The sequence below is a fragment of the Emys orbicularis genome, chromosome 1 (genome assembly GCF_028017835.1).
Source record: "Emys orbicularis isolate rEmyOrb1 chromosome 1, rEmyOrb1.hap1, whole genome shotgun sequence".
NCBI classification, from domain to species: domain Eukaryota; kingdom Metazoa; phylum Chordata; order Testudines; family Emydidae; genus Emys; species Emys orbicularis.
In genome coordinates this window covers 313,535,001-313,556,995 of record NC_088683.1, presented here as the reverse complement: position 1 = coordinate 313,556,995, position 21,995 = coordinate 313,535,001, and the positions used below count along the sequence as shown (strand labels likewise).

The 21,995-nt window shown below is 47.8% G+C and overlaps 2 protein-coding genes across 2 annotated transcripts in view; both read left to right on the top strand.

Moving 5' to 3' along the window:
• Positions 1 to 1,676, top strand: part of NEK3 (NIMA related kinase 3) — a 29,292-nt gene extending 27,616 nt beyond the window's left edge. Inside the window, exon 15 of the mRNA XM_065418509.1 lies at positions 1,607 to 1,676. Coding sequence (XP_065274581.1) covers positions 1,607 to 1,676 — 70 coding nt within the window. The remainder of the gene's footprint in view (positions 1 to 1,606) is intronic.
• A 2,335-nt stretch (positions 1,677 to 4,011) lies between these two features.
• Positions 4,012 to 21,995, top strand: part of NEK5 (NIMA related kinase 5) — a 47,027-nt gene continuing 29,043 nt past the window's right edge. Inside the window, exons 1-6 of the mRNA XM_065423547.1 lie at positions 4,012 to 4,128; positions 5,820 to 5,916; positions 9,032 to 9,129; positions 11,438 to 11,521; positions 11,632 to 11,702; positions 14,472 to 14,558. Coding sequence (XP_065279619.1) covers positions 4,012 to 4,128; positions 5,820 to 5,916; positions 9,032 to 9,129; positions 11,438 to 11,521; positions 11,632 to 11,702; positions 14,472 to 14,558 — 554 coding nt within the window. The remainder of the gene's footprint in view (positions 4,129 to 5,819; positions 5,917 to 9,031; positions 9,130 to 11,437; positions 11,522 to 11,631; positions 11,703 to 14,471; positions 14,559 to 21,995) is intronic.

The following is a 21,995-nucleotide window of genomic DNA, read 5'->3' as shown; positions in this document are numbered from 1 at the left end:
TATGTATAGCTGGGATTATTTTTCCCAATGTGCATTACTTTGCATTTATCAACATTTGAATTTCATCTGCCATTTTGTTGCCCAGTCACCCAGTTTAGTGAGATCCCTTTCTCTTCGAAGTCAGCTTTTTTGAGTAACTTTGTATTGTCTACAAATTTTGCCAGCTGACTGTTCACTCCCCTTTCCAGATCATTTATGAGTATGTTAAACAACACAGGTCCCAGTACAGATAATTGGGGGACCCTGCTATTTACCTCTCTCCATTATGAAAATTGACAGTTTATTCCTACCCTTTGTTTCCTGTCTTTTAACCAGTTACTGATCCATGAGAGGACCTTCCCTCTTACCCCATGACTGCTTAGGGCTTGTCTACACTTACCGAGTGATCTACTAGGGGCGAGCGATGCATCGGCTGTCGATTTAGCGGGTCTAGTGAAGACCCGCTAAATCGACTGCAGATCGATCTCCCATCGACTCCTGTACTCCACTGGATCGAGAAGAGATGGGGGAGTCGATGGAGAGCATCTCCTATCGACATCGCATAATGCGGACCCCGCAGTAAGTAGATCTAAGAAACGTCGATTTGAGTTACGCTATTCACGTAACTCAAATTGCGTAGCTTAGATTGAATTTCTCCTGTAGTTTAGACAAGGCCTTAGTTTGCTTAAGAGCTTTTGTCAAAGGCTTTCTGAAAGGCTTAGCACACACTCCTCTTGTTGGCTTCTCCCATTTTTTGGTTTATGTGGCTCTCTGCCTAGCATGCTGGCTTTGTGGATCAAGTTCTAAGCCACTATCTCTCCCCATTCGTTATATAAGAGACTAGGTACCCAGGGCCGGCTCTAACTTTTTTGCTGCCCCAAGCAGCAAAAAAAAGCGCCGCCCCCCTCCGAGGCCCCCCCCGCCGAGCGCCGCGCCGCCGGAACCCCCCCCCGAGTGCTGCGCCCCGCGCCGCCCCCCCCGCTGAGCGCCGTGCCGTGCCGCCGGAACCCCCCCCGAGCGCTGCGCCCCGTGCCGCCCCCCCCAGCGCCACGCCGCCGGAGCCCGCCCCCCCCCCCCGCCGAGCACCGCTGGAACCCCCCCCCGAGCGCCGCGCGCCGCGCCGCCCCCCCCGCCGAGCGCCGCGCTGCCAGAGCGCCCCCCCCCCCCCGCGGAATGCCGCGCTGCGCTGCCCCCCGCCACTCCAAGATTGGCCGTCCCTTACCAGGCGCCGCCCCAAGCATGTGCTTGGTTGTCTGGTGCCTGGAGCCGGCCCTGTAGGTACCTAACTCAGGCTTTTCGGATCGCAGTGTTGTTCCTGTAATTTTCTAGGTGCCTAAAAGTTAGATGCCATGATGCTCAGCATTGCAACACCTTACTCCCATTTGTGGATCTGGGCCCTTGATTGTGTTTTCTTATGAAAGCTATAATTTGAATGAATTCAAAAAATAATACCTTTCCATTCCCTAATCACAACGGTGTAAGGAATATACCTTTTGTAATTAGGTTATTTTGACTGTAATTCAACGTGATATATGGGATAATTGTGGAAGAAGGAAAAATAGTAGTCAAGATTTTTATGACCATATTATTTTAGCTTTGAGAATTTATTCTTTTAATCTGTTTTTAGGGACTTTGAAGAGGAAGATGATCCTGATTGGGTATCTGAATTGAAGATGATGGCCAAATACAGTGACTGAATGTATAATGTAACAATTATATGTACAATATATAAATTACAGTTGTTAAATGTATCTAATCCAAGTTTGGATTTTAATTTTGTAATGCTAAATCAACAGTTTTCAAGTTGATTTGTTCTGAATGTGTAAGTTTCATACACATTAGAATGGAGAAAAAATATACATGATAAAAATTAAAACCGCAATCCAATAAACAAATCTGAGTATTGAATATATGCTTGTTCTGTAAAAATGCCCAGGAGAGCAACACTGTTTAAACTGATCACAGTGTGGCAAGTGAGGAATGGTAGCACTAAAAGAAGGTGTTTCTTTTTGATAAAAATACAAATGTTTTATAGTAGGAATAACTGATCTTGCCTGAATGTAGCTTTAGGGACTATAATAACTTTTAATAAAGGCCTATGGCTCTCTCCAGCCAGTTTGTAATCCTTTGAAAATGCCCTAGACTTGATTGTTTTTGTTTATTCATTTTAATAACAGAGAAGATTTTTACAGAAAACCTTGAATAGTGTGGTGAGTTAGGTTTATGCGCAGAGAGGACATGGGTATATGTGTGTGTGGTGAGGGGAAGGAAACATTGGTCTCTTTTGTGAGGTGCAGGTGGAACACTGACCTCCGGCAATTGAAATGAGGATTCTAGTCTTGGTGCAGGAACGCTGGGCAATGGGGGAGATATAGTGAAGAAGACACGGGTCTCTGGGTGTGTAGTGAGGACTCTGGGTGACGGGGAGGGGGGCAGTCAGGACACTGGGGATTGGGGATGCAGTGGGGACACTGGGTGATGAGGGTGCAGTGAGGATACTGGGTGATGGGGTGTATTGGGCGATGGGGGTGCAGTGAGGACAGTGATGAGGTACACTGGGTGATGGGGTATAGTGACGACACTGGGTGAGGGGGTGCATGTGAGGACACGGTGATAGGGAACACTGGGTGAGGGGGTGCAGTGAGGGCCCCTGGGTGAGGGGGCCGCGCTGGGGGATCCCGGGAGGGGTCAGGGCACTATATTGTCCAGGCTCCTCCCCCCTCGGGGAGCCCGGGCTCCTCCTTCTTCCCACCCTCACCCCGCGCTCTGCTCTCACTGCTGCGGGACCCGGGCCGGCTCCGGCACACAGGTACCGCGCACCCCGGTCTAGACCCGCCGGGGCCAGGCGGCGTCGCGCGGGGGCTGAACGAGGGGCTGCGCTGAGCGGCGGGTCTGGCGCGTCCCGGCTCCATGGCAACGGAGCGTGCGGGGAGGGGAGGCCCGGCAGGGCAGGGCGAGGACTCAGGGATAACTCCGTGGCCCCCACAGCACCGGGGGTGGGGGCAACGGGGGCAGAGCGCCCCCCCCCAACTGCACCAGGAGGCTGTAAATAGCGACAAACAGGGAGACTTTGTGTAGGGCTGGCTGCAAACCAAGGCTGCCCCAGCCCCGCCTCCTGCCTGCAGCTGCCTGGGGCCTGACCACAGGCGCCCACGGTCGGATCCAGCCTTTCCCGAAGTGCGGGTCCCCATCCCAGAACCCAGCTTGCGTCTGAGTCTCTAGCTGGTTGCCAGAAGACCCCGCAAACGCAGTCCTGGCGGTGAGAGGGGCAGCCAGCGCTGCCTGAGTTTGCCTGGTAGCTACAGTGTGAACGTCCCCATTCATTTCAATGGGTGCTAACCCAGATGCCAGTGATAATACTTGGTGTTAATGCTTTTAACTATTTCACTGAGCCTCAAAGCTTATAAGGAAAGAGAAGTCATGTCATAGAATTAGTGTCAGCACATTTTGAGTAGATGTCTAACACCACCTGGCGCTGAAGGGAGTTGTAACTGGTTTTATTTTCCAGAAGGTGTGGGGGGCTCAGCATTCTTAGGCCTGGTCTACACTAACCCCCAAATTCGAACTAAGGTACGCAACTTCAGCTACGTGAATAACGTAGCTGAAGTTGACATACCTTAGTTCGAACTTACCGCGGTTCAGACGCGGTCCACATGCGGCAGGCAGGCTCCCCGTCGACTCCGCGGTACTCCTCTCGCCGAGCTGGAGTACCGCAGACGACGGCGAGCGCTTCCGGGATCGATTTATCGCATCCAGACCAGACGCGATAAATCGAACCCGGAACTTCGATTACCGCGGTAGTGTAGACCTGGCCTTACATTTGGAAAAGCTGGTTTAATTAAATACACTGCACACCAACCCAGTTGTTTCCAGTTGGTGACAACAATTGTGATTGTGATTAAATTCTTTAAATTTGCGACTTCACCAACGTGTGAAATCCCTTGGAATATTTTCAGAACACTGATTACCTGTGAAACCCTCATATTTGGGACTTTTTTTGTATTTTAGACACTGCTTTAAAACAAAGACATCATGGATAAATATGAAATTATTAAAATGATTGGGGAAGGAGCCTTTGGCAAAGTTTTCTTAGCAAAAGGAAAGGTAGATAACCACCAATCTGTTATCAAAGAGATCAATTTAACAAAGGTAAAAACAACAAAAGCAACCCTATATAATACTGATGTTTTTTATTTAGTTGGTTATAGTGCTATGTGTTACTACAATGTAAACTTAGGAGTTTTTTATTTCCTTTACAATTATATGTTGACTATATAAGGTTAAAATTTCTAAAAGACTGTGTTCAGTTTCTCTATTAATTTAGTGATTTGCAAGCATGATTACATGTACAAATTTAATATAACAAAAACATGCCCACTATATTTCCTGTTAGTTCAGACTTATCTATGTGTAGAGTATGATAGCAGGTATAGAAATTATGGGCATATCCCTGCCAAACATTTACCACTGAGTATAATGGTTACTAATTGTGAGTATTCCTGTTTTCTCCACCGACATTTGTTTAAATTTTATTTACTTGTTGTGTTTCAATTTCTCACAAGATAACTATGAATTGAACTTTATTAATACAACATGTTTTAGTCTTCAGGCCATTTCAATTAATTAATTTCTAAACTTCATTATAATTTAAAAATATGACTGAGTAAAATATGATAGAACATATAATTAAAATGAAGCTACTGCTCTCAAAATAACTGAACAAAGTACATTTTGTGATGTATTACTCTGCTTCTTCACTGTTTGTTCACTTATTTTCAAAATTAAGTAATTCACAATGAGGGGAGAGGAGCAGTCCTCTTAGTGATTAATGTGAATTAGTGTGTGTGCGATGTATTAGGCAGTTGCAATAGAAGAATACATTTTTATAGTCCAGGTCTGAGAATCTTTATACAACGTTCATACTCAATACCAGAGACTTTACAACCTAAAAATTATCTGGATACAAAAACTGTACAAATTCTCTCTAAACTGTAGTCACCAGCAATACAATAATCAACATTTGCCAGGTATACAAGACTTCAGATTTTGGCTGTACACAGCTTTAAGATCAATAATTTTAAAAAATTGCCAAGCCTGAGCATTCAAAAATCATGAGTCATGTTCAAAAATTACAAGACTTTAAAAAAACAAAACAATAGATTTTTGGTTCTTTTTATTTGCCTTTTGGTTTCTCACCCTCCTGTGTACACATAGGTTACATTTTCAACTTTTAAATGAAAGATGAGATTCTCAAGAAATCACTAGACTTCAGGATCTGGTGCTTTAAGAAAAACACCATGGGTGAAATCTTATCCCCACTGAAGTCAATGGGAGTTTTTGCCATTGACTTCAATGGTGCTAGGCTTTCACCCAAAATATTGGAAAAGTGGATAACTCTTAAGAGGAGTATTTTTCAATATTTTTCCTTTGTATTTTGTTCATATGAACTTACCCATACCAAGAACGTAAGTCACATGGGTCCTGCTCCTGCTAACACACAAGCATGGGCCTAACTTTACTTATGTGAGAAAAGTCCCTTTGACTAATTAGGACTACTCACATGAGTAAATTTACACACCTGCTTAAGTGTTTTCAGGATCAGAGTCTAAAAATGTCAAAGTGTCAATATATTTTCAAATATCAGAACTTGTATTTTTCACTGTATATGCATATTTTTTTAATGGTGGATAAAACCCTTTAAATAACTCTTGCAACATTTAGATCCACTACCACTTATCTAATGTAATCTCCTATGACTGTTTTGATATGAGCTTTATGTAGAAAAAAGTTTTACTAGAAAATTGGCATTTTACAGTGTTTTTTTTTTACACTCACTTTAGATGCCTGTGAAAGAAAAAGAAGCATCTCAGAAAGAAGTAATTCTTCTGGCTAAGATGAAGCATCCAAATATAGTAACATTCTACAGTTCTCTTCAAGGTTTTAGTTTAACTTTATTTTATTTGTGATTTTATGTGAGATTAAAATACTTTACTCACCTAGGAACCTGAAAAAATGTAGCTTAAGTGTTTCGTACACATAAATGACTTCTGGAATTGGACCAAGTTATTAGGTATTACTTCCGTAGCACTTGAAGTATGCCTTATTGAGCTATTTACAGCCAGGAGTAATGCTTGGGAAAGGATGTACTATGCAACTTTTCCCCCCATTTTTGTTTTCTCTCTCTCTCTCTCTCTCTGTGTGTGTGTGTGTTTCCTTTTTTAATATTTTAAGCCTTGCCTGTTTGTCTTGCTTATTGTTATGGGGTACCGTTCAACGCTAGGGCATCCCCCTCTTGGCTGTTTAGGGGATTAGCTTCTTCCAGGTAAGACACCCCTTTCCTTGCAGCATGGCCCCTCTCTCTCTGCGACCCAGGGTACTCCTTCTTTTTGACTCAGCCCTCCGGCCAGGTCACCATAGCCCTCTCCTCCCAGGGTATCAAAGTCCCATTGGACGACTGTCCCAGACAGTCTTCGGCTATGTCTACACTACCTCAGTAAGTTGACCTACACTACGCAACTCCAGTTATTCACGTAGCTGGAGTCGACGTAAGTTAGGTTGAGTTACCATGGGGTCTACACTGCTGGGGCAGATGGGAGAAAATCTCCCATCGACTTACCTTACTCTTCTTGTCGGGGGTAGAGTACAGGGGGTCAACTGGAGAACGATCTGCAGTTGTTTTGGCGAGTCTTTACTAGACCCACTAAATTGACTGCCGGTGGATCGATCTCAGAGCGTTGATCACTGCCGTAGTGTAGACCTGCCCTTCGTCTCCACTGCCTAGTATACGCCACTTCCTCATTGGCTGGTAGGCGAACCCGGGCTTACCCTCTGCTCCTGGTTCAAGCCCAGGGACCCTCTAATCAGCAGCCAAGCTCTGCTGCTACAGTAGAAACTCAGAGTTATGAATTGATTGGTCAACCACACACCTTATTTGGAACCGGAAGGACACAATCTGGCAGCAGCAGAGACCCGAAGAAAACCAAACAACCCAGTACTGTATTAAACATAAACTACTAAAAAAAAAAAAAGGAAGGTTTTAAAAAAAGAGATTTGACAAGGTAACAACCTCCATTCCTGAGGTGTTCATAACTCTGAGGTTCTACTCTATTTCCCTGAGTCTTTTCCTTCTGCCACCAGCTTGCTGGCTTTATATTAGCCCAGTCTGTACCTTCTTAGCCTGGCTTCACCATCATTAAGGGGTTACTTAGGCCATCTAATTCCCTTCAGATGTGGCCTTTCCAGTTAATTGGCCCTTTCTCAGCCTTACCATCCCCTTCTAGCCTAGTATGGGGTGAACATCCCATGGCACTTATGGTTTAGTTTTTATCTGTCTCTATGGGCCTCTCAGGGTTTTTTTTTTTTTTTTTTTAAACCCTTGCTTATTTACCTCTTTTGTGTTTTGTTTTCTTTTTAACTTGTGTCTGTTCTACTGTGCTGTCTAAAAGACCAAGCATTGTCATTTCTGCATTCGATACATATGATGATGGGAGGTCTTCTTGATATTCGTTATGATGGTTGAATTTTGCAGACGACATCTCGGGGGTGGTGGTGGTAAAGGTAGGGGGAATTGCTACATAGTTTCCCAATTACAGGTGCACCTGTGTGGGATTGGTCCTGGAGTACTGTGGCCAAATTGATAACTAAGTTTGTTTGAGATATTTCCTTTTCTCATTAAATTTGTGATTTATAGATGGAGCTTTGCCACAAGAAATAGGCTGTGGCAGTGAACTGAGTAGATATTCATTAAGTCATAGGATAAACACAGATACATATTTGGAAAAAAACAACAAGTTTGTTATGGTAATTTATGAAAAGAAATTCATACCTAAAGTGCCAAGATGATAATGCTAGTCTTTTATAATTAATTGACAAGGTCACAGAGGATTTGTGTCCAAGTTGGCAAAATAATTATGCAAGGCACAGGCCCAAAGAGAATAACCGAACAAAAGGAAAACTTTGGCTGGTGGGACTTTACCATCTTAAATTCCCTATTTTGTGGATTGCTGATATCCTGGTGAGTTAGTGATTTCTGCAGTGATGTCCACGAAGTCTGTGGTCTGTTGAGGAAGGAGCTGTAGGCCTACATTACAAAACCCAACAGATTTTAGTGCAGCCTGCAGCTTATGTTTCAACTCTAACTTGTAGTTGAATTTTTGAAAGCTTGGAGATTTTCTTTTGTTGCATAGCACAACAAACTATGGCCAACGTACATATTTGATAAAGGGGCACATGTATTCTTGAGTTCAGCCAGCAAATCTGTTTCACATGCTCTCAACCACCAACTTGCATTTTGGCTTCTCAGAACTATTTTTAGTGATTGCTTTGTCTACTGCACTATTAAAATATCCCCTCAGGAATAAACATGGGTTAGCAAAATGCCAAAGGGGAAGCAGAATCCCTCTAAAGAGGATGTTTTGGGCTATGGCAACCTAGGCCCAAAGACGGAGCAGCTTGTTTCTCAAGGACACATCCCTCCTCTTGGGGAAGCTCTGCTAAGAAACTGAAAGAATCTGTGACCCATGGAATAGTTCTCACACATAAGAAACTAAATAGTGTGCAAAAGCTTTTGGATAACATTGAATAGCATATGAAGTCTGTTGCTGGATCCACACAAAACTTGGAAGCCAGCATAACCTTCATTTATGGGCTCTAGGATATTGCACATGCTATGATGGGGGGAAATTGGTTGAATATATATTGGCCACAATTACTGGTGGAAATAAATTCACTTTGTCACAATGAGGGGTGAGTAGGAATGAACATTTGAGGATATGGGAATCATCCTGAACATGGATTGAGCTGTAAAGCTCTACTTTAGCAAATCTCCATCTCTTTTATGTCTTGTTTGCTGTAATCAGTTTTTCCCTGTTGGTCACCAAAAGCATCCATCTTACCAGAAATCTTTGGGGGGAAGAAGTAGAGCTAGAGGATCAAAAGCTAAAAAAACAAACAAACCCCAAACCCAAACACAACAGCTGTAACCAAAACAATTAATTGCTATATCCACTAATATCAGTGAAGTAGGTAGAAAAACCTCTATCTTTTCTTGCAGAAAAGAATAAACTATACATTTTGATGGAATATTGTGATGGAGGTGATCTAATGAGACGGATCAATATGCAACATGGAGTGCTGTTTGATGAGGACCAGGTAAAGGGCTTATTTTTGGAGTAAAGGATTTATATCCTAATATGCATGTTTAGGACTATCCAATACATGACGCAGTTTCTTGTCTTTATCGTTACAGTCACAAGAGACATGTAGCTAAGCCCTTCTGCTTTTTGTGAGAATTGAGTGATTTTTCAGTTAAGAGCTAGAGAAAAAATCTCTCCTTAGAAATGACATTTGAGTTGGAAGGTAAGGAGTAATGTAGATCAAGGCTGTGTCTTGTAGACACAACAATGTTACCTAGATGGGGTGAAATACTGGCCCTATTGAAGTCAATGGCAAAACTCCCACTGATTGAAGTGGGGTCAGGATTTCACCCATGATATTCAGTAATAGGATTCAGAATTGTTAAACCAGCCTTCTGACCTATTCCAGTATATATTAGCTCAGAAATATGTGTATATATATTTAGTGGATGGGATGGAATCACGACTGTTTCCCATCCTTCACTTTACTCCTCTCATTCTCATACATGCTACTTTTTGACCTCCCTTCAACAAGCTGAAGCATACTTTTCTATTATGCATTGCACTTCAGAGTACAGAACTCAGGGCTAGTTTTTCAGACATTGATTTCCATTTTGCAGGTGCAATCAAGAATTTAGATACCTAGCGACCTAAATTGCTAGTGAAAATAACTGGTTGTAAAACTGCACATGCCCAAAAAGAAACCCAGATAAGGTTGTCCTTAAAATGTGACTCTTGGTCTACTCTTAATCTAACATTTAAATAGAAAAAGAAATCTCTTCACTTTTCTTTTTTCCATTTAAGTGGTAGAGAAAGAGGGAGTCAATGGTGCGGCAATCAGTTGGGAGTTAATTGAGGACTGTCTGGCTCATTCAGTTATTGGAAGCAGACGGAACACGAGAGAGAATGAAATTTATATAAGAGGACAAAATCACAAATAAGAAAAATACAAAATAGGGAACCAACAATAAAAAAGAATGCTGACAACAAGAGAGAATAACAAAATACAGAGCCAAACTAACAGGAAATGTGACATCAGAAGATAGACAAAGGAAGAATGTTTGGCTCTGTGTTTTGTCAAAATACAGCAGACAAAAAAGGGGCGGGGCAGACAAAAACAAAAAAATCCCCAAACTAAAGAAGCAAAGCAAGCTACCCAATTATGTTTAGTCCCCATAATATGCTTATATATTTTCAAATGTATGTATGAATTTAGTGCTCATGAAAGGCTCCAAATCAAGGAATCACAACTTAGCACAGCTAAGCAGGTGCTTAAGTGCTTCCTGAATAATGTTGATTTCCTGAATGAAATCATGAAGTCAATGGGCTGTATGCATGTGTTGCAGGGCTGCCCAGGGTGGGTGCGGAGGGGGGGAGGGGGGCAAGTGAGGCAATTTGCCCCAGGCCCTGGGCCCCACAGGGGCCCCCACGAGAATATAGTATTCTATAGTATTGCAACTTTTTTTTTATGGAAGGGGCCCCTGAAATTGCTTTTCTCCAGGCCCCCTGAATCCTCTGGGTGGCCCTGATGTGTTGTAAAGTTAAGCATGTGTTTAAGTGCTTTCCTGAATAGGGATAGACTAAAGTATATGTCTAACTGCTTCCCAAAGGTCTTGATCCAGGAAAGTACTTAACCATGTGTTTAATATTCTTGGCCTTTTGGCTGAGGGGTGAAAACATTATTTAAGTATGAAATTAAGTGCTTTTCTGGATCAGGACCAATGTAAGGATATAATAGCTGTGGCTTACGACAGGGATAGTGTGAGAAGTTGCTATGCAAGCTTCCTTATACAACTCTGCCATTTACCCACATTTCTAACCGACAATCTGTATTTTTCTGTTCCTGAGCCTTTCTTGACAAGGGATCATAAATGTCATCAAAATTGTATGGTGGTTTAATGGTTTCCAACACTGAGGATTAGGATGAGACTGTATAACTCCTTTTCAAATGTGATCTGCACTAAGATTTGAACTCACGCCTTCCTAAGTAAAAGGCTGCCTTGGGCTTGATTCCACATTCCTTACTCAGGCAGAACTCCCACTGCAGTTACTGGAAGGTTTGTTGGAATAAGGACTGTAGGATCATGTATTTGTCTGCATATTATTTTCTGATAATATTTAAAATTGGAAAATTGATTAAATGAGGCCAGTCACTCAAGTTGATATTAACAGCTCTGTTTATTTTCCCCTCTTTTTTGTGTATATGCAGTGTGTATTTTAGGTTTTTCTTTTGGTTTTGTTTTATGTTTTTCAGTAAGACATTCCATCGGAAATCACAGCAGTGCAGATTTACAGAGTCTTGTACCTTTTGTTTTTCACTATAGATTCTGGCTTGGTTTGTGCAGATTTCCTTAGGACTGAAGCATATTCATGACAGGAAGGTTTTACACAGAGACATAAAAGCACAGGTAGTAAACTTGGGAGTTACAGTTCTTGATTTTACCCAGTCACAAAAATGCATACATAGGAAATTCTTCCATGTTTCATCAACGCATACCAGTTTCTTCTTTATTTGCAGAACATTTTCCTTAGCAATAATGGAATGGTAGCAAAGCTTGGGGACTTTGGCATAGCAAGAATGTTGAACAAGTAAGCATCTTTTTTATACAATCTGTGTCCTGTACCTAATGCCAGCCCTGAAAAATGTCACTGTTCCTAAAGATCAGGTGCAGATTGAAAGTGTGTTGTGTCTAATGCAGTACAGGGGACTAAGGGTCTGATACTGCCCTGTGGAAATCAATGAGAATTTTTGCCATAAACTTCAATGGGAGCAGGAAGAGGCCCTAAGACTGCACAGACTGTATCCAGAATGATACATATTTTCTTTTCTTTAAGAGGTGTTTATAAGAAGGTAAACCTAAAAGGGTATATGGGCTGTATGGTGGAAGGATGGTCCAGTGGCTAAGGCACTAGTTTACAGGAGATCTGGAGATCTCCAGATCAGGAGATCTGGGTTCAAGTCACTGTTCCACTGCAGACTTCCTTTGTGACTGTGGGCAAATTGCTTAGCATCTCTGTGCCTCAGTCCCCCAACTGTAAAATGCGGATAATAGCACTTCCCTATCTCACAGAGCTGTTGTGAGGATAACTACATTAAAGATTGTGAGGTGTTGAGATACTACAGCAGGGGTGGGCAAACTACAGCCCATGGGCCGGATCCAGCCTGCCAGCTGTTTTAATCCGGCCCTCGAGCTCTCGCTGGGGAGCAGGGTTGGGGGCAGCTCCCGGAAGCAGCGGCATGGCCCCACTCCGGTGCTCCAGCCAGGGAGCAGGGTCGGGGGCCGCTCCATGTGGCTCCCAGAAGCAGCGGCATGGCCCTCCTCCGGCTCCTATGTGTAGGAGCAGTTAGGGGGCTCTGCACGCTGCCCCCGCCCCAAGCACTGCCTCCTCAGCTCCCATTGGCTGGGATCCACAGCCAATGGGAGTTGCAGGGGCAGTGCCTGCGGACGGGGCAGTGTGCAGAGCCACCTGGCTGCGCCTCTGCCAAGGAGCCGGAGAAGGGACATACCGCTGCTTCCGGGAGCCACTTGAGGTAAGCGCCACGCGGAGCCTGCACTCATGAGCCTCTCCCCACGCCCCTGCCCCAGCCCTGATCCCCCTCCCGCCCTCCAAACCCCTTGATCCCAGTCTGGAGGATCCTCCTGCACCCCAAACCCCTCATCCCCAGCCCCACCCCAGAGTCTGCAGCCGGAGCCTGCCCCCCTTCCTGCACCCCTGCCCCAGCCCTGATTCCCCTCCCGCCCTCCGAACCCCTCTGTCCCAGCCCCACTCCCCTGCCCCAGCTTGGAGCCCACCCCTGCACCCTGAACTCCTCATTTCTGGCCCCACCCTGGAGCCCATGGCCCCAACCAGAGCCCTCACCCCCTCCCACATCCCAACCCCAATTTTGTGAGCATTCATGGCCTGCCATACAATTTCTATTCCCAGATGTGGCCCTCGGGCCAAAAAGTTTGCTCACCCCTGTACTACAGTAACAGGAGCCACATAAATACCTAAAATAGATGGGAGGTGAACCTCATGCTTTGTATCAGTACAGACTTTTTCTACAGTATTTTAATAGTCTTCATGGAATAGAAAAATTACAAGAAAAATATTTACTAGTTCAGTAACACCATTCATCAAACAAGTTTACTATACAAATATGAATGACTTAAGCATCACAACCTCCTGGATGCTCAGAAGCATTTTCATCATCTTTTTTACAAATGGGGAATCAGAGCCACAGAGAGGCTAGGTGCTAAACTTTCAGTGGGAGTTGTGGGTGCTCAGCACTTCTGAAAATGAGGCTGTCAATGTCTCAAGTTTGACAACCAAGAACGAAGGCACCCCAAAATTAGTGTCCACTCTTGAAAATTTAGATGTACGGTGATTTGACCGAGGTTACACAGCAAGTCAGTGACAAAGCAGAAAATAGGACGTGCAACCCCAGGACAGCACTCCCTCCTTTCAGTCCTGGTTTGGGTGGGATGCTCACATCTAGGACAACATTGTTTTGTGGCTTAATGGATATATTGCAAAACCACCTGGTGCATCGTAAAATCTTGCTGCACAGTTGACTGCTTTTAAAATATAACTAAAGCTACGATTTTTTTCATGGAGGTCATGGGAGCCACAGAATCCGTGACGTCCAAAGACCTCTGTGACTTCAGCCCTGGCAGCTAGGAGCTGCAGGGTCCCACCGCCTCCCACAGTGGCAGGGAGCTGTGAGATATGCCCGGCGCCTGAGGCAGCAGGCCCCCAAGCTCCAGCTGCCTTGGCAGTGGGGGTACCCTGCAACTCCCGGCCACCACAGGCAGGGGATACCCCACAGCTCCTTGACACCTACGGTGGGGCAGGGGGACCCTGGAGCTCTGAGCCCCCACAGGTGGTGAGGGCCCCAGAGTTCCCAGCCACCCTGTAGCTGCCCAGACACTTCCCATTTTATCATGGATATTTTTAGTAAAAGTCAGAGACAGGTCACGAGCTTCTGTGAATTTTTCTTTATTGCCCGTGACCTGTTTGTGACTTTTACTAAAAATATCCATGACAAAATCTTAGCGTTAGTGATAACCATTTCTCCAGGAATGGTGATTGCAACACTGGTATGGGGTGAGGCGAGAGAGAATTCCTGAGCTTTATATTGGAACACAGGCATTCTCCACCATAGAATTACACAACCATTTTAACAGAGAGCTGGAGAGTGTTTTAATTTTGTCCCTGCAGTGTCTAAATTAATGAACTAAACTGGCATTCATATACTTTTGAGCAGAAATGATAGCCTCTATGTGCTCTTTTCCTGGTTACATACAAGCCCTTTCCCCCACTTTTAGAATAAACTGTTTATCACTTACGTTTCTTTTGTTTTCTATCTTTCATTAGTACTATGGAGCTCGCTCGTACCTGTGTAGGGACACCCTACTATCTATCGCCGGAGATCTGTGAGAATCGACCATATAACAATAAAACGTATGTATCTAAATATATGTTTGCTTGGATGCTTTCTCCAACCATATGATGAAACATGCATGCCTGAAAACAGGAAGTTATTTGCTTTGATAATCTCATGACTTAACATTACAACTGCATTTTTATTTTCATAAACATGTTTGCAACTACTTATATTTTAATCTTCTTACTTACATTTGTAATACCGTCAAGTTGAAAATCAATTCTTTCCTTTGTTTCCTCTTTGTGATTTTATCCCACTGTGTGTCTAATGTGCAGTAGCTGACAGAGATGTGGCTCCTTTTAGTTCTGAGTTTGCAAAATGTTAATAGATTGAGTATTGATTGTTAAAAATATTCTTCAAAGAACAGTGCTAGATTGATAGTTCTGGACAGTGAAAGCCCCTGTTTTCAGTAACCCTTATAGAGTTGTCTGCAGAGGAGGCAGATACGCCTGAGACTTGTAGAGACTCGCTGAGAGCCACCAAAACATTAGGTGCTGAGGGTTGAAGAGTCATGGGTTATGGAGGGCTATGTTCCCCTATTCTGTGTGGGAAGCTTGACTTCAGACCAGAAGAGCCTTGATTCCAGACAGATACCTCAATTTCAAAGCTCTCAGGCGACTCCTCAGACTGCTCATCTCCCTTGCAGTCTCCTTGGCTGTCAATCAGACAGAGATAGCCTACCCCTTCCCTGTGCAGGAACGTCCCTGCTTGTGGCATCATACCCCAGTGACAGGGCTGCCATCTATGACAATAAGACGGGAAAGTCTAAGGTATTCAGTTATTACAATGATGGATGTGATATAGAGAAATATATAGAGTAAAGGGCTCTACCTCTGGGGATAGAGCTGTGTGGCCACAGATCAGCTCTGCAACCGCCTCTGTGTGGATCTCCATTCCCAGATTCACCTAACTCTCCATGGATTCTAAACCTGATCAGCTCAGTCTGTATCCAGTGAAGGGATCTGTCAGGGATCTGTACTACAGCTACAAGTACCACTGAAAATGAAGAGGCAGTTGTTTATATTTATACTGTCAGGCAGGCAAACATGATAGGCAAAAAGAACGACTGCAGTGAATGCTGAACATCTTTATTGCATCTCCAAAGTAATGTTCTTCAAAAACAATTTTACACTACTACACGTGCAAACTGTTGACACTAGCCCATCAGTTCTACTCTTGGTCAGGACACTTGAAGGTATAAAGTAGTAGTATGATTGTAATTATTATTTATACTGCACCATCGTGCATGGTGTATAAATAATTTTTTTTTAAGAAAGGCACCCTGTTATGTACTTCAGAAACCAGAAAAATTAATTCTTCTTCGAGTGATTGCTCATGTGCATTCCACAATAGGTGTGCGTGCTCGCCATGTGCACCGGTGCCGAAAGTTTTTCCCCTAGCAGTACCTGTAGGGGAGCGCCCCTAGCGACCCCTGGAGTGGCGCCGCCATGGCACGGTATAAGGGGTGCTGTGCGCTCCCCCCACCCTCAGTTCCTTCTTGCCGCCAGTGAAGGTAGTCGGAACTGCTCTGCTCTAGCTTGGCTGCAGCTTCCCTCTTGAACTCTTGTTCATTCATAGTTAGTAGTACCTGTAGTTAAAGTAGTTTAGTTTAGTTTAGTGTTAGTTTAGTATGCCCGGGTCGGGGCATGCCCCGGTCCCGGGCTTTAAGTCGTGCGACACTTGCAGGCAGCCGATGCCAGTGAGTGATCTGCATGTGGACTGTTTACACTGTCGGGGGAAAACCAGCTCAGCAATCACTGCAAGATTTGCAGATCCTTCAAGCCTTGGACCAAGAAGGAGAGGGACATTCGGCTCCGAGCCATTCTGATGGAGTTGGCGTTGACCCCGACTCCGGTGCGCCATTCCGAGTCGGCACCGAGTACCATGGCGTCGGTGCGCAGTGACCCTTTGGTGCCTTCCACCAGCTGGCACCGCTCCCCGTCCGCGGGACACACCAAAAAGGCTAAGAAGAGGTCTTCTTCACTGAAACACCGGAGCAAGTCCGGGGGAGAGACTAGACCCATGTTGGGCAGTTCTTGATCCCTGTTGGCCTCCAGGCCTCTGACTCAGGTTGAGCAGAGCAGCCCGGCCCACTCTGCGCCGACCTCCCTGGACATCCGGGTGCCCTCCATGCCGGAGGCCCTGCAAGCAGCCCGGGACGTTAGGTCTCTGCTGGTACCAAGGGCACCACCACTGTTGGCTCTCTGGTCCAGAGGCAAGCCACCGCTTGGATCTCCGCAGTCGCTGCCTGATCGGTACCGTTTGCAGTCTAGGGAATGTTCCCGACGCCATTCGCCACTCAGCGACCACCCCGTGCGCAGTCTGTGCCAGTTCCCATCGACCCCCACCAGATTGTCTGGCTGGGTACCAACTGGCAGGGGTTCCAAGCACTGCTCCACCTCGAGGGACCGTAGACCTCGCGAGAAGAGCGTGCCCCGTTGAGACCGGGACAGATGGCACTGGAGGTCCTCGTCTCCGAGAGGCTATCGTAGCCCATCGTGGTACGGGCATCAATGCTGTTCCTGTTCTTAGTCTCGCTCCAGGACCCCGCCGCGGCACCGCTCCCACAGTCCCAGGTGTCGATCGCCGGCACCTCCCCGTCGTGGAGCCCTTCACAGAGCAGCTGCTACCGGCGGTACTCCCGCTCCTCCACGCCAGGATCACGGTCTCGTGGTCTGCACCGGTCCTGATGCCACCGCTCCTCCCAGTCCCGGGACAGTGGCAGGTCGTATGCCAGCCTGGCCTCCCTTTGTAGTCGTCAGTCGATGGGACAGGCTAGTCAGGGTGAACAGCCTGCCCCATCGGTGCCACAGCAGGTGCAGTGGCACCAGGCTCCTTGGCCAGCACCATGATACCAATGGCCCTGTGTCCCCCGACACAGCCCCCGGTGGTGGCTCGCTCGGTGGCTGGGGCCTCGGAGAGACCATCGGCCTCCCTATCTCAGCCTCCCAGGAAGGAGTCGGTGGGGCATTCATCTCTGGTTCCACGCCCGGAGGGCGACCAAGTGGTGGGACCTCCGGCACTGGTGGGTACGCAGAGTACCGCACCCCCATCCTCATCCTCCCCTGATGAGGCGATTATGGCCCCTCCTCCACCTGTTCCGCAGGAGGACTCTAAGGCCCACCAGAAACTGTTGAAAAGGGTGGCATCAAGCCTCAATCTTCAAGCCGAGGAGGTAGAGGAACCCTCGGACTCCCTCTTCAACGTCCTCTCGGCCTCGGCACCGGGCAGGGTGGCTCTCCCACTCCACGAAGGGGTGGCAAAGATTTCAAATGCCTTGTGGCAAACCCCAGCTTCCTTGTCCCCCATCTCTAAGAGGGCAGAACGGAATTACTTTGTGCCCGCCAAAGGGCATGAATACCTGTACACCCACCCTGCCCCCAATTCCCTGGTGGTCGAATCGGTCAACCACAGGGAGAGGTAGGGCGAACTGGCCCCTACTCAGAAAAATAGACTCAAGGAGGCTGGACCTATTCAGGAGAAAGGTTTATTCGTCCTCAAGTTTCCAGTTAAGGGTGGCAAACCATCAAGCCCTCCTGGGGAGATATGAGTTCAATTTGTGGGGCTCTCTGCCCAAATTCGAGGACTCCCTCCAGGAGCATGACAAGAAGGAGTTCAAGGCTCTGGTGGAGGAGGGTACAGCGGCTGTCAGGGCGACCCTTCAGGCAGCGTCGGATGCCGCGGATACGCCTGCACGGTCTATGGCCTCCGCTGTGTCCATGAGGAGAGCATCGTGGCTCTTGCTGTCTGGGTTGTCCATTGAGGCGCAGAACTCCTTGCAGGACCTTCCGTTCGATGGCAAGGCCCTCTTTGCGGAACAGACGGACGTGAAATTTCATGGCCTGAAAGATTCCCGCACAACATTTAAGACCAAGTTTAAGCCGCAGCACGCTCCCACACAGGCCACCCACTCTAAAAATGAACCCCCGTATAAAAAGTCCAGGGACTATAAGAAATGCCTGCAGAGGCAGTCCCGGTCTGCCCCCCAACCAAGGGCAGACAGGTGGGAAAACGTCAGTTTTGACGGGACACCCGGGGGCGACTTACCAGTTCATACCAGGGATCCACCCTTCTCCAACCGGTTGTGTGCTTTCTCCCGGAGTGGTCGCGGCTGACCTCGGACCAATGGGTCCTCAACACCGTCTCCCGTGGCTACACACTCCAGTTTACCTCTACCCCACCCAACCACCCTCCGTCCCTCCTGGGGGATCCCTCTCAGGAGGCTCTGCTAGAGCAGGAAGTGGGGCGGCTCCTTGGCCTAGGAGCGGAGGAAGTGGTGCCAGCGGAGTTCAGACACAAGGGTTTCTACTCCCGCTACTTCCTTATCCCGAAGGCCAAAAGGGGGCTCAGGCCCATCCGGGACCTGTGAGGCCTGAACCAGTACATGGTAAAGCTCAAGTTTCGCATGGTCTCTCTGGCCTCCATCATCCCCTCCCTGGATCCCGGGGACTGGTATGCCACCCTCGATCTGCAGGACACGTACTTCCAGATTAATATATTCGAGGGGCACAGACGTTTCCTCCGTTTCATGGTTGGGCAGGAGCACTACCAATTTACAGTCCTCCCGTTTGGCCTGTCCATTGCTCCCAGGTATTCACAAAGTGCATGTCTGGGGTAGCAGCCTACCTCAGACATTGTGGGGTCCAGATCTTCCCCTATCTCGATGACTGGCTGGTCAAGGGCAGCTCCAGGTCTCAGGTGTGGGATCATGTGGCGCTCCTCCTGTCCACGTGCACCGCTCTGGTCCTGTTGGTAAACGACACCAAGTCCATGTTAGTCCCAGTGCAGTGCATAGAGTTTATTGGGGCAGTCCTGGACGCGACATCAGCCAGGGCCTCCCTCCCACTGGACAGATTTGAGACCCTAAAGGGCTCATCGACACAGTCACAAGGTTTCCCGTGACCACAGCCAGGGAGTGCCTCCAACTCCTGGGTCACATGTCGGTGTGCACATATGTGGTTCACCACGCCAGACTCAGGATGAGGACCCTCTAGCTCTGGTTGGCCTCGGTGTTCTCCCAGTCCAGAGACAGGATGGACAACGTTCTCACTGTGCCCGAACCTGTGATTGCCTCCCTATAATGGTGGTCCTCCCCGGGGAACATGCTCCATGGGGTCCCGTTCAGGGGCAGGCCCCCATCAGTGGAGCTGGTGTCCGACGTCTACGACCTGGGGTGGGGAGACCATGTGGGGAACGTTCAGATTCAAGATCTGTGGTCCGCGCAGAACCTTGCCCTGCATATAAACGTCAAGGAGCTCAGGGCGGTCCGTCTGGCATGTGTGGCCTTCCGCTCACACTTGGAAGGCAGAGTGGTCAGGGTTCTCATGGACAACACGGCCTTGATGTTTTATATCAACAGGCAAGGCGGGGCCCACTCCTCTGCCCTCTGCCAGGAAGCCCTCAGGCTGTGGGACTTCTGTATAGCCCACGATATTTGCCTACAAGCCCACCACTTACCAGGCACCCGGAAATCACAGGCGGATCGCCTGAGCCGAGACTTCTCCTTTCAGCGCGAGTGGTCACTACACCCAGAGGTGGTGCACAGGATTTTCAAAGAGTGGGGCACTCCCCAGGTGGACCTGTTCGTGACACGGCAGAACCGCCGGTGTCTCCGCTTCTGCTCCAGGGAGGGGTTGGGCGTGGGTGCCATCTCCGATGCCTTCCCCCTGTCCTGGTTGGGCCAGCTTCTCTATGCCTTCCCCCCCATTCCCACTGATCGGCAAGGTCTTGGAGAAGATAAAAACGGACAGGGCCCAGGTGCTCCTGCCTGGCCCCGGCACGGCCCAGACAACATTGGTACGGGACTCTCACGAGCCTGGCAGTCACCCCGACGTGGCCATTACCATCCCGCCCGGACCTGCTCTCTCAGGACTAGGGCCGCCTCCTCCACCCCAACCTCGCGGCACTCCAACTCACAGCATGGCTGCTCAGTGGTTAGGCCGGGAGGAACAGACGTGCTCGGAAGGAGTTCAGCGCGTCCTCCAGGAAAACAGATGGCCCTCCACACGTCAGGCCTACTTGGCGAAGTGGTCTCGGTTTTCCCAGTGGGCAGCAGATTGGGGCGATTCGCCCGTGGTGGCTCCAATCCAGCTCATTTTAGACTATCTCCTTCACCTTAGAGCCCAGGGCCTAGCACCCTCGTCTGTCAAGGTGCACTTGGCGGCCATATCAGCCTTTCACCAACCGGTGCAGGGCCACACGGTATTCTCCCATGCTATGACTGGCAGATTCCTCAAGGGATTGGATCGTCTTTTCCTGTATGTTAGGCCCTCAGTGGGACCTGAACTTGGTGCTGGCCCGGTTGATGGGTCCCCCGTTTGAGCCGCTAGCTACATGCTCCTGGTCGCAGCTCTCGTGGAAGGTAGCCTTCCTGGTGGCGATCACGTCAGCTCGACGGGTCTCGGAGCTCAGGGCCCTGACCTCCGAGCCCCCGTACACGGTGTTCCACAAGGATAAGGTCCAGCTCCGACCGCATCCTTTGTTCCTCCCCAAGGTGGTCTCCACCTACCACATGGGCCAGGACATCTTCCTGCCAGTGCTCTGTCCCAAGCCCCATGCGTCCAGTGAGAAGTGCCGCCTCCACATGCTGGATCTGAGATGGGCTTTGGCCTTTTACCTGGAATGTACGAAGCCGTTCAGGAAATCCTCGCAGCTGTTCATCGCCTTGGCCGAATGCATGAGAGGTTGGCTGATCTCCACTCAGGGGCTCTCCAACTGGATCACCTCGTGTATTCGTACCTGTTACGACCTGGCGGGAGTCCCCCCGCTGCCGATTGTGAGGGCACACTCGACTAGGGTGCAGGCCTCGTTGGCCGGCTTTTTAGCCCATGTTCCCATTCAGGACGTTTGTAGGGCTGCCACATGGTCTTCGCTTCACACGTTCATCTCGAATTATGTGATCGTCTCCCAAACCAGGGAGGACGCCGGGTTCAGCAGGGCTGTACTCCGTCCCGAGAGTCTGTGAACTCCCACCCACCTCCAACAGATATAGCTTGGAATCACCTATTGTGGAATGCGCATGAGCAATCATTCGAAGAAAAGACAGTTACCTTTCCTGTAACTGGTGTTCTTCGAGATGTGTTGCTCATGTCCATTCCACATCCCACCCTCCTTCCCCTCTGTCGGAGTTGTCTGGCAAGAAGGAACTGAGCATGGGGGGAGCGCGCAGCGCCCCTTATACCGCGCTGTAGAGGCGCCACTCCAGGCGTTGCTAGGGGTGCTCCCCTACGGGTACTGCTAGGGGAAAAACTTCTGGCACTGGTGCACGTGGCGAGCACGCACACCTATTGTGGAATGGACATGAGCAACACATCTCGAAGAACACCAGTTACGGAAAAGGTAACTGTCTTTTCCAGGTTAGATTTGGCACAAATCTCTCTACAAATTACATTAATATTAACTTTTGGTGAAGTATCTTCAAGTAGTTTGAATGCTGAGGTGAGCGGATTGTACTA